This window comes from Stegostoma tigrinum, chromosome 10 (genome assembly GCF_030684315.1).
Source record: "Stegostoma tigrinum isolate sSteTig4 chromosome 10, sSteTig4.hap1, whole genome shotgun sequence".
Classification (NCBI taxonomy): domain Eukaryota; kingdom Metazoa; phylum Chordata; class Chondrichthyes; order Orectolobiformes; family Stegostomatidae; genus Stegostoma; species Stegostoma tigrinum.
Window position 1 is genome coordinate 25,766,129 of NC_081363.1, and position 13,212 is coordinate 25,779,340.

Sequence of the window (13,212 nt, forward strand, 5' to 3'; positions counted from 1 at the left end):
AATATACATTCCAATTGGATGAAAGACATAGAAGGAGAAAGGTATGTTGAGTGTTTCAGATTCAAAGTAGTCTACAGGGGAGGCAATAGCTTAGTGGTATTGTCGCTGGTCTGTTAATCCAGAGATCCAGGTAATATTCAGGGATCTAGGTTGGAATCCTGCCACAGCAGATGGTGAATTTTCAATTTAATAAATTTCTGGAATTAAAGAGTCCAAGGATGCCCAGGAATCCATTGCCAGTCGTTGGAAAAACCCATTTGGTTTAATGATGCCCTATAAGGATGGAAACTGCTATCCTTACCTGGTCTGGCCTACGTGTGACTCCAGACTCTCATCACTGTGGTTGATCCTTAACTGCTCTCTCAGCAATTAGGGATGGGCAACAAATAATAATCTAATCAGCAATGCCCTCATCCCGTGAATGAATATTTTTTTAAAAAATGAGGAACAATGTGCAAAGTTATGGAGAGAAAGCAGAGCAATGACACTAAGTGAGACTCATGTGGGGAGTTAGCACAGACATGATGGATTGAATGGCCTGCTCCTGCGCTATAAGATTCTGTGAATCCAAAGGAAGCAGAGAAGAAATGTCAGGAAGTCAAAAGACATTGTCATAATAATTACTAACATTCTTAAGTACTTAGAGTGTTGGAGTGTTAATCTTATATCAATAGTAAAACCTCTGATGCTGAGGATTGTATGTATTTTGGATTAAGATGTGCTAGTTAAATATATTGGCTACCTGCACTTGCTTTCATAGCCTTTTAAATAGATACAATTTTTTTGTTGGTTTCAAACTGAAAAAAAATGTGAAGGATACAACCTTTAAGTTTAATAGGCTCATAGGAGCTGCCATCCAGCTTCATCGAGTACTGACATGACTCCTTGCAAAGTCTCTCACAAGCTTTGAGTGAACAAAATCAATAAGCGTTATGAACGCAAGAGTACTGTGTTTTTGGAATAATATTAGCATTTTTTTCTTCCTCTTTTTAGGACTATTCAGTTCTGAAACACCAAGCATGTCCTCCATCAGGAAAAACACATAAGATCTTGCATGATAATCTTCAAACTTCTAAAGATTTTTCTCAGATGCTAAATGACTCAAATTACTTGGCTGTCCTAGTTGGTCAAGACCACGTTGCTTTGTAAATCCAAAACTAACCAAGAATTCAGAGATTCACAATACTAAATAAACTCAAAAATGCATCATCTCCCTTGCCCAATCACTCCTTTCAATTATCACCTCAAATCCCTTCAAAGTATTTTGCCCCATTTACCATGGTCAGTGTGTAAACCTGGTTGCAATTTCTCTCTGTCACATAAAAAAAACACACTTTTGAAGCAATAACAATGCATGTAGGGAAATAAATGAATAAACATTTGTTTAAACTGTAGATAAACCTGGGCTCACAAAATGAAGCATTTTTAATCATGCAATTTCAGTTGACAAGAATTTTGTTTCTCTCTTTATTTTATACTTGTATTTTGTGTAGTTTCTCATTACAATGTATTGTGGTCATTTTAGTATATAAAAATAATGCAAATAAAAGAACACACAAAAAAATCCAAAGAACTGTGGATGCTGGAAATCAAACAAAAATAGAAATTGCTGGAAAACATCAGCAGGTCTGACAGCATCTGTGAAGAAAAAAGGTTACTGGACCCAAAGCATTAATTCTGGTTTCTCTCCACAGATACTGCCAAAAATAGCAGGTAATATTGGTGGACTTTATAATATCCATTTGACCTATACTTTTACAATGAAAATTGTTTCACTACCTCACAAGCAAAATCATAAAGGAATTCCATAAAATTGTATCCAATGGACAATCTCATATGACTTACAGCAGAAAGCAATTTTAATTCAGAATTTAGTTTAAAATCCATTTTCTTCTATTATCACCAAAAGTATGTAGAATATTGAAACCACTAATTCACTGACAATGCAATTTGTTGCCTGTTAACTTACCACTGTCAAACATCACAAGCAGATTAACAATGGTGTCAAATGCAGCAATACGTACACTACTCCCTTCGTCCCTAGCCAACTCTACTAATTCAGGAAGAATTGCAGTTTTTGTCTGTTCAACCCTACATAATGAAAAACAAAACAATATACGTCAAAAGAGCAAAGAAAAGTCACATTGATGTACAGTGCCCCACCTGCCTTATCGGTTCTGTTCATAATCTTTTTTCAATAGGGCAGGTGCTGGCACAGTGGCAATCTCTGGTAATCCAAAGGCCCAGGCTAATTCAATTGATGAAATCTGGATATAAAAAGCTACCATCCTTAGTGACTGCATACCCACTGTAATATGGGTGAATTTTAGCTGTCCTCTGAAATGGCCTAATAAGTCACTCAGTTAAAGGGAAATCTGAGATGAGAAACAAACGCAGGTACTGCAGTCATGTCCACATCTACTGAAAGAATTGTTTTTTTACAAATCAATATAACCTATGTGTAAATCTTAATAATTACTTGGAAGTTAGTAGGTTTATATTGGGTAGTCACAGGCAGTAAAATCAAACGGTATGAATTCTATTTATGAAGGTGATTTAGGGAGTATCAAGCATTGATGACAGCTGAATCTCACTCTAAATCCACCACAGTCAATTAGTTCCAATTTGTAGCTCCACACAGCATGAAACTTTTTTAAATTGAGAGTTGTCTAATATTACAGAGTAGCTTCAGCCATATCATGAAGCGCCTGTATCATAATTTCAAAAATACTTTTATTTCATTTATATTACATCCTTCTGCAAACAAAACCAGAAATAAAAAGTAATTCAATTATCTCTAACATTACTAGGTAATGAATTTAACATTACCATTAATGAATTTTTTTAAAAAAAAGTCTTTAACTGCACTACACAACTTCATGAAAATGTTTACATGATTAAACCTTTAACAAAAAAAACTACTCAAATTAAAAGCAGTAGTGTACATGGCTAATTTCGCCTTGACCTGATCCACTTTGCAGTCAGGATTTCAAACCCATGATGTAATAGTAATACCACATTCATGTCTCCTTCAGGTATTTTCCTTCATGCATTCCAGCAGAGTTGTTTAGTCTGAATGCCTATTTGCTTAGTTAAACTTCTCACTGATCAAAAATTTGCAGTATTGATGGTTCTAATGCAACATCTAGCATTCTTATTGCTGTTAAGCCAAGAATTCTACACATATAAATAAACACAAAGAACTGCAATGCTGGAAATCTAAAACAAAAACAAAGTGTTGGAGAAACACAACTCATCTGGCAACAGCTGCAGAGAGAAAAACAGAGTTAACGTTTCGAGTCCAGTAACTCTTCATCAGAACTACTCTAAAGAAGGGTCACTGGACTTGAAATGTTAATGCTGCTTATAGATGTTGCCAAACCTGCTGTACTTCTCCACCACACACTGTTTTTGATTTATATGCACAGGCTAGACATACAAGTTGCAATACTTACCCAATTCCTTGTGCTATGAATTCCAGCTGACGACACATACAGGAGCGAACTTCATATTCTACATCCTGGCAAAGTGATTTCACTAGAGGCAGAATATCTCGTTTTATTCTGCAGAGACAATACAACTGTTTATGCACATTTTTTGGCCTATTTCAAGATAACTCTATAATTAATGCATGACTGTAATCTGCTATCTTAGAATGCTAAGGACTAAAGAAACACTGCAAAAAGAGAGAGATTGAAACTACAACAACATGAATATGAGAAATTTGAGAAAAGAAAAAGAAAGAAATGTAGAGGGTAAGATAGATAAAAAGAAAGACAGATTGATTTAGACAACAGCATTTCAAAAACAGTACTATCAATTTTATCTCAATCTTTCTTCAATGCAATAAAACAACTTCCAGAATAAAATGCTTTATTTCATATTCCAACCAAAACTAAGGAAATAAAATCATGTTAGGTGTACCAACATATGCATGATTTGAGAAACTGCTATGAAAGTCACGCTCATATTTTTCACCATCTCACAGGAATTGGTTCCATTTACTGAATACTTTCAACATTGAATATAGACTAGGCACAAAATAAAATGGATAAATGAAGGTGCATTTAGTCAGGGCAGGAGGGTTGAGAGCTGACTTAAAATCTTGGCTGCGATGACAGATTAAAGGTTGAAGAGCTTTCTGGAGAATATATCAGAAATTAACAATAAAGTTAGAATCTCAGCCATTAGTGTTTGAGCAAAGGGAGAGGAATGTACAATCTTTAAAATTCAAGGACCAATGTTTGAGGGTGGAACAGAAGGGTGAAGGAAATTACAATGATAGGGTGCATGAACCTGTACAGATTTTAAATTCAAGTTTCTGAGGGACAGGGATACAATGAAGTCAGCAAAATCTGGGAGGGATGATGTTATCCAGAGCGAAGGATGAAAGCCCACACTGAAGAATTCTGAAACTGACAAAAACACAGGCAAGGATTTCAGAAACAGTGGGAGCGACAATATTATAGAGGTGTGAGAAAACAGTTTTGGTGCAGATAAAATGTTAAAGTTTTGTAGTTCTGCCCTACATCAAAACAAAAAAAGAAAACTTAATAAGGACTGAGGAAGTCACTGGTTGGGAGGCAACCAGCAAAAAGAAAGGTAACAGTTCACCTTACAACATTGGTTTGATCTTTCTCATGTGCAGGAGGGAAATGTGACTCACCCATATTTTGACCTAATACAAGCAGTCCAACAACAGAGGGGGTTTAAGAGGGAAAGGCAGTAGAAGAGAGTTGGATGTTATCAACATACATATTTTACACTGCAAAGCTTTCCAGTCTCAAATTTGGAACCTTGTATTGGTGAAGCATTACCATCCCTGCATGTTATACAGATCATGACTAAAAATAAAATGAAAGTTCACATCCTTGTAGTATTTGTTACATTGTTATAAATAATAATATTTATATGTTTCTACTTGCTCTAATTTTATTTTAGCCGTCATTTTAAACTAAACATCACTTGAGCTTTTAGGTTATTTGCATCCACAGCAAGACATGCTGAATAACAAGTAGCAATTCTTCACAAAATCAGAATATAAAGGCACCAATTACCAACATTTTTGTGCATCCTTAAAATCCACTAAAAGTTATAGAAAATAAATAGAACAATATCCTATTTAAAATCTTAGAAAAATAGGAAAATATAATATAACTAATAATTACAAATGAAATAGAAAACAAACTAACAGAAAAATGGCATATATCTGTGAAGTCCAGTCATAAAAGATTAACAAAGTCTTTAATATGCAATTAACTATTATCAAAAAGTACATGTATCTCTCCTATAACACAATAATTGCGTTCCTATGTGGCCTCACACTTTAGAAAATTGCCATAAAGAATTATGTGCTAGGGAAATTGCTATAGAAAAATCGCTATACTTTTATAGCAAAAAGTTTGCGTTATCCAAACAGCATCCACTATGCATCAATTGTGGTAGAACTAATTTGTGTTAACAAAACATGCGCTACAGCAGAAATACCTGTACCAGGTGTAACTGCATAGATGTGTATCTGATAAAGCTTCAGCCATTTAACTGTCACCTGAATCCTAAAAGTAAACACACTTGGAAATAATGTTTTATGTATGGATAGACGGTTTGTAGATATGGGGAATATTTTAATTCAGATTTGGATCAATGTACTGGATAATAGTAGAGTCCATAATTGTAAAGTGATCCTGAATTTCAAGTTCTCTCAAGACAAACATTATTGCAACATCCACCTGTCAAGACACTCAGGACTTTGTATGCTTCAACCAAGTCATCTCTTATTCTTCCAAATTCCAGCAGATAGAAGCTGAACCTGTCCAACCATTCCTCATAAAACAACTCTTTTGTTTCCATAGTATGGGTCCCTGCAAATGAATGTATGTTTTTCTGAAAACTGTAAATGAGGCAAGTTACTGATTACAAAAACAGAGGTTGCTGGAAAAGCTCAGCACGTCTGGCAGCATCTGTGAAGAGAAAATCAGAGTTAACGTTTCGGGTGCAGTGACTCTTCCTCAGAACAGTTACTGGTTAATCTGCTATCTTTAAATGATTATTTGTGTAACTACTATCTCTCAAGATTGTTCAGCAAATGTCATACAATAATGGAATCACATCTATCAAACATTATCTTTCAGGTTTTGCAAGCATAGAGTCATACAGTTTAGTCATAGAGTAACACAGCATAGAAACAGGCCCTTTGGCCCAAACTGGTCCATGCTGACCATGGTGTCCACTCAGCTAGTTCCAATTGCCTGCACATGGTCCATACCCCTCTAAACACTTCCCATCTATGTACCTATCCAAATGTTTTTTTAAAATGTTGCTATTGTACCTGCCTCAACCACTTTCTCTGGCAGCCCATTCCATGTACGCACCACTCTCTGTGAGAAGAAGTTGCCCCTCAGATTCTTCTTCCCCCTTCACCTTAAATAACAAAGAACAAAGAACAAAGAAAATTACAGCGCAGGAACAGGCTCTTCGGCTCTCCAAGCCTGCGCCGATCAAGATCCTCTGTCTAACCTGTCATCTATTTCCTAACGGTCTGTGTCCATTTGCTCCCTGCCCATCCATGTACCTGTCCAACTATATCTTAAAAGACGCTAACGTGTCTGCGTCTACCATCTCCGCTGGCAACACGTTCCAGGCACCCACCACCCTCTGTGTAAAGAACTTTCCATGCATATTTCCCTTAAACCTTCCTCCTCTCACTTTGAACTCATGACCCCTAGTAATTGAGTCCCCCACTCTGGGAAAAAGCTTCTTGCTATCCACCCTGTCTATACCCTTCATGATTTTGTGGACCTCATTCAGGTCCCCCCTCAATCTCCGTCTTTCTAATGAAATAATTCTAATCTACTCAACCTCTCTTCATAGCTAGCACCCTCCATACCAGGCAACATCCTGGTGAACCTCCTCTGCACCCTCTCCAAAGCATCCACATCCTTTTGGTAATGTGGCAACCAGAACTGTACACAGTACTCCAAATGTGGCCGAACCAAAGTCCTGTACTGTGCCCTCTAGTTTTCACTTCCTCATGCCTCGGAAGAAGACTATATGCATTCATCCTATCTATGCCCCTCATGATTTTATACACCTCAATAAGGTCAGCCCTCATTCTCCAACATTGCAAGGAATAAAGTCCTATCCTGGCCAACCACTTCCTATAACTCAGGCCTACTAGTCCTGGCAACTTCCTTGTAAATCTTCTTTGCACACTTTCTAGTTGAACTGTCTTTCTTACAACAGCGTGACCAAAACTGTACACATAACAGTCCAAGTGCAATTTCACCAACTACTTATACAACTGTAACATAATGTCCCAATTTTTGTACTCAATGCCTGAACCAATGATGGTCAGCATGCTAAATGCTTTCTTCACCACATTGTCCACCTGTGATGCCACTTTCAATGAAGTATGTGCTTGTATTCCGAGGTCCCTCTGTTCCACAACACTCCCCAGGACTTTATCATTTACTGTATAAGTCCTACCTTGGTTTGACTTTCCAAAATGCAAAACCTCACACTTATCTGTATTGAATTGCAATTGCCAATCCTCAGCCCACTTCCCCATCTGATAAAGATACGTCTGTAATTTTTGGTAACCTTCTTCACTATCAACTATACCTCCTAATTTTGTATCAACCACAAACTTACTAATCATGCTTTGTACATTCACATCCAGATCATTTATGTAAATAACAAATAACAAAGGTCCCAGTACAACCCCTGTGGCACATCACTAAGTCACAGGCCTCCAGTCCGAGAAATAACTTTCAACCGTTATCCTCTGCTTCCTATCATCGAGCCAATTTTGAATCAAATTAGCTAGCTCTCCTTGGATCTCATGCGACATAGCTTTCATGACTAGCCTGCTGTGTGGGACCTTGTCGAAGGCCTTGCTAAAGGCTGGTTAAGTATGTTTTATAATTTGCCTATTAAGAACAACTGGATGTACTGGCCATTGATTGAATCAATCATGCTGACACTGAAATTCATACATGCCTTTGCAAAGTTTTGTGATAAGCAAATTGCCTCTTTAGACTGATAGCAGCATCCCGTTTGTAGAAACATACTAGATAGTACCATTGTGAAATGGCTTCCTTAATCCAACAGCACTTGCTATACTATACTGAGTGATAATAGCTATACGGAAATAATAATTTAAGTTAATTAGTCATGTTTGTAATGTAGCTCATTTACACTTGCAAGAAACAGTCATAGGCAGGGACCCATTCTCTGTAAAAGGGATATGTTCAATCCGTTTGGCTTTTGTATTAGCTGGGAGCTTGGGCTGCTTATAGCCCCTTGTTGTTTTATCATGGCAAAGCCTCAGCCCACCACAATTACCTGCCAACCACTGAGCACCTTTTTCTCCTATAATATAAATGGAGATCATTTGAAATTTGGTCCTCATACACTTATCCCGATCAGTTCAAGGCATCAAGTTGCAACAACATCTTTTTTCTGTAATACTTATGTTTTATTTCATTCAGATTTATAAAATGGGAAATCAGGCCAAATTAAACTATCATGATTTCTAATTTCTGTGCAATAAACATCATGACAGCGTACATGTGCAAGAATGCAATATTGATACAAATTGTATCAGAATACTAACTACCTTTTTTGATTCTGTTAAAGTACAAAAATATTTGCACTTTCATGTATTTATACAAGACGCATGGTAGTAGACTGTAGAAAATTCTGTTGCATACATCAGATTTCTGTGCTTACCAGAGAAGCACTAACAAAAATACCTTGTTCCACTTACATATGAGATTCAAATTTTCTGGCAACTTTTCCCAGAATCTTGCAGCTAGCTAAACGTGACTGAATTGTCTGTGATAATTGAGCCTTTGAAACCAGCGGGGACAAAATCTAAATGAAAGCAAAAAATGGTTACCATGGAATGCATTTATTCCCAATTAAGTCACTGTAGATCAATTTAATGCAGTTTCCAGATCAGTGTTTTTATATGACACTGCATTGAATCGTTAATAAACAGCAATGGCTTTTGAATTTTACGATTTCAAAATACTTTACAGATTTACAGGTCCATTGCAGAAATGACATTTTGGCTCACCATATGCCAAGTTGTGAAATAAACTGCATTAATTCAAGCTGGAGATGCTTTTCAGCAAGCAGAAAATTGCTCTTTTATTAACATAATTTTTGTTACAACTACTCTACAGATACCAAGGAGCATTAATAAAATGTGCTAACTGGTAAAAGGGAAAGATAACAAACCAACTTCTGTTATATTGATCCTTCACCGTAATAAAAAATATCTGAAATGTTTTTCACAGAAACATCATAAAGCAAGAATACCACTGAGTTTCAGAAGGAGATATGAGGCTATTTATCAAAAGCTTGCTCATCAAGGTATATTTTTAAGCAGTTCATAAAAGATGAAGGGGAAGAGGCTTAGATTTAAGGTGTTTGAGAGCACTTAGGGCCTAGGCAGCAAAAGTCACAACTTCAAACGGTGCAGCAATTGAAATCCAAGAGGCTTAAGGGACCAGAATCAGAGAAGTGTGAATATCTATCTCCAAGGGGTATACAGTTGCAGGACATAGCAATGCATAAGGACATGGTGGTGTTTGTAAACAAGAATAAGAATTTAAAAATAAACGGTGTTTAATCTACAGCCGGCATACATCAATGAACAAAGGCGCAACATTCTCCTAAAAATTAATCTGAAAAATAAATTACAAAATTGTCAGTTTGTTTTGCTGAGAGATAAGGAATTAGAATTTCTTATCAGTATTTATTACATCTTGCAAATGAAATATAATAAGTGATGCTTCACTAACCTTTTGATCCAAGAATACTTCAATAAAAGATTGATGAGTATGTCGAATTAATTAATGTGTTAACCATTTCCCGCATTCCACAGAAACAAATATACATCAGAAACTTTGTCATTTGTGAAACTAAAAATACTCAACATTTTCTTTTTGTTTAAACATTGTATTTACTCCTCTGTTGAAACCCTTTTTTTTTTAATTAATCATTTGTGCTCAGAGAAAAAATATTTATCAGACTGCTATTTCATCAAAATTTTTAGTTACCAAAGTTGATTCTATTAAAGTTAATCCCAACAGTCAACCATTTAATTTCCTGGCTGCTTTAACACTAATTATAGTATTCAAATAGATATCTTGCTCCCATTTCCTCAACAGCTAACGATGTTTATTGATCAAATTTCCGTCAGCCATTCTCTTTTGTTTATGAATTCAAAGCAGGTCATCACCTAGTGAACAGTTTAAACAAAAGTGAACGAGATCCAGAATTGACAACAAAGGTACAGCACACAAACAAACTCTAAAATTGAAGCTTTGCTTTTTCAAAAAAAAATTAAGAGTCCACCTATTGCTATTAACACTTAAAGAAAAATGCTCAATTTACCTTATTGAAAAAGCTACCAGCAACAAAATCTCCTATTTCTAGGCATTTACAGTGTGTAATTTTGTGTCATGGAAAAATTCTAAAACATAGACCGCTTCATATAATATTAACTGAACACTCCAAACATGTAAATAAAAACCAAAAGAACTGCGGATGCCATAAATCAGGAACAAAAACTAAGTGGCTGGAAAGCTCAGCAGGTCTGGCAGCATCAGTGAAGAAAAATGGCCATTTGGTACCTAGAGTCTGCTCTGCCGCTCAATAAACTCACAGCATATATTCTATTTTAGTAACACCTTCTTCCCATTATTCCAATTTCTTCCAATTTCCATTGTATCCAAAATCTGTTGCCTTCTCACTTGATGATACTCATCTTGGTCACAATACTTGGCCACTGCTTTCCATACTGCAATAATCAGAACAGAAAGAACTGGCAGAAGTCTATTCCTGGCATGTTGCTGTGTAAGCTGCATCAGGCAGCCAGCTATGGTGGGCAACAGTGGAGCCCCTGCTCCCCCACCACCAACACCCACCTGCAACACCACCCGCCCCAATATATGTACTGAAATAGGGCAAGAGGGAATGTTCTGCAGTTACTCAGCACCCAAAACATATGCAGCAACCTTCCTACCATTTTGGATTGTGCCATTCCTTTTATTGTCCTTTTGTAAAAACAGCAAACATTGATTTATCTCCACAAAGCTTATTCTCCATCCAAATCAGCACTATTGAAGTTAATCAATACTCAATTTTCAAAGGCGCTTCTAACTTGTTCCTGCAGAGTTATCGGAAGAATGATGTTGTTGAAAGAAATAATACATGATTCTTAAGTCAAAAGGGAATGATACTGAACTTTTGAATGAATTTATATCTGAGTACAAGCTCAATATATTAATTGCTTCAAATCATGGTGGTCTTTCGTTGCAGCGCCCTTTCCATAAAAACAGGAGGAGGTTGTTTGACCTCTCTGACCTGTCAATTACTTCAGGAGATTATGGTTGTTCTGTGGCCTAGCTCCACACACTCCGTTTTGTTCCACATCCTCTAATACTTTTGGAAGGTCTGTTTCTAATTTTTTCCAGTGTAGCTTCTGGATCTGGAAACCCTCATCAGTGGAATAGTTTCACTTTTATTGGCAGAGAGATCAATGGGCAGACAGCTCAGAAGATCTTGCAAATGGTATGAGTTGCGCATTGAATAATAAGTCTCTGCAGGTAATCAGAAGTATCAGATGGTGTGAGTAAAGTGTCAACAGCAACAAGTGAAGGGATGACCTATAATCCGATTGAATGAGGCAGAGAGATATTTACAAAAAATTAAAAATAAAGTGGTGCTGGAATCAAACTACATGACTGGAATAATATGATAGGTACAAGAGTCACATGCCAAGAGTCTAACCAAAGTAAAAAGTAATCCAAAACTGTAAAACTAATTAAGGTAGAGAGACTATAACAATTTACCAGGATAGTAAAGGAAGATTTTGATGTCAAAACACAACAATAAAGGAAGATTTTGCAGATACAGAACAGTGCAGTGGAGTCACATGTAGCGCAACATAAACCTAAGATCACAGTTTAGGTTGTCTTCATGGGTATGGAATTTGGCAATCAGTTTCTCTCAGCAGTTGTGCGCAGGTGCATATTTCGAAGGCTGCCTTGGAGGACACTTACCCACAGATTGGAGGCTGAATGTCCTTGACCGCTGAAGTGTTCCCCAACTAGGAGAGAACACTCCTTGACTTTGCATGGTATCCATTCATCCGTTGTCATAATGCCTGCATGGTTTTGCCAATATACCATGTCTTGGGGCATCCTTGCCTGCAGTCTATGAGGAAGACAACATTGACTGAATCACATGAGTATCTGCCGTGTACTCGGTAGATGGTGCTCCTATATGTGATGGTAGTATCCATGTCAATGATCTGACGTGTCTTATTTAGGTTGCCATGGCAGTGTTGAGTAGTGTTGTAGTCTGTTTAAAATTTGGTGGTTGTTTGAAGGCGAGAAATGGAGCCATAAGGACAGTCTTGGTGAGATGCTCATTGTCATCGGTGACACATTGAAGGCTGCAAAGAGCATGGTGCAGTCTCTCCGCTCCAGGGAAGTACTGGGCAATGAACGGTACTCTATTGTGTTTGGTGTTTGTCTTCTGAAGAGGTCATTGCAGTTTTTCTCTGTGGCAATTGATGAGTTGAGCAGCATATCCCATTCTTATGTTCAAAATCGTAGGTGTCCATCGCATTCCTCCTCATATGAGCAGAGCCTGTGTATACACAGGGTTTGTCCACAGGGGGTGGTTTCTTTACTATGTTTAGGGTGGCAGTAGAGAATCATGAGGTTATCTGTGGGCTTGCGGTAGAGTGAAGTAATGAGGTGTCCGTCCTTGATGGAGACACTTTTGTCCAAGAATGAGACAGATATAAAGAGTAATCCATGGTAAGTCTGATGGTGGGATGAGACTTGTTGATATTAATATGTAGTAAAAGGTGTAGAGCTGGATGAACACAGCAGGCCAAGCAGCATCAGAGGAGCAGGAAAGCTAGTATTTCAGGGGAAGCGTCTAGGCCCGAAATGTCAGCTTTCCTACTCTTCCGATGCTGCTTGGCCTGTTGTGTTCATCCATCTCTACACCTTGTTATCTCAGATTCTCCAGCATCTGCAGTTCCTACTGTCTCTGATATTAATATGTAGTCATTTTAGTGATTCTTCACCATGAGTCTAAAGGAAGAAAATGTTGTAGTTGGTTGGCTCACTGAGTTGGTTCGTTGTCTCGCAAATATTTCATTACCCTGCCGGGTTACATCATCAG

General features: G+C 37.3%; 1 protein-coding gene across 5 annotated transcripts in view; it reads right to left on the minus strand.

The window, feature by feature from the left end:
* ppp4r4 (protein phosphatase 4, regulatory subunit 4) overlaps positions 1-13,212 on the minus strand; it is a 228,028-nt gene that overhangs the window by 72,833 nt on the left and 141,983 nt on the right. For all 5 annotated transcript variants that reach the window (XM_059649055.1, XM_059649053.1, XM_059649057.1 and 2 more), the window contains 3 exons: positions 8,768-8,874; positions 3,456-3,563; positions 1,970-2,091 (listed from right to left, as the gene is read on the minus strand). In XM_059649055.1, coding sequence (XP_059505038.1) covers positions 1,970-2,091; positions 3,456-3,563; positions 8,768-8,874 — 337 coding nt within the window. The remainder of the gene's footprint in view (positions 1-1,969; positions 2,092-3,455; positions 3,564-8,767; positions 8,875-13,212) is intronic.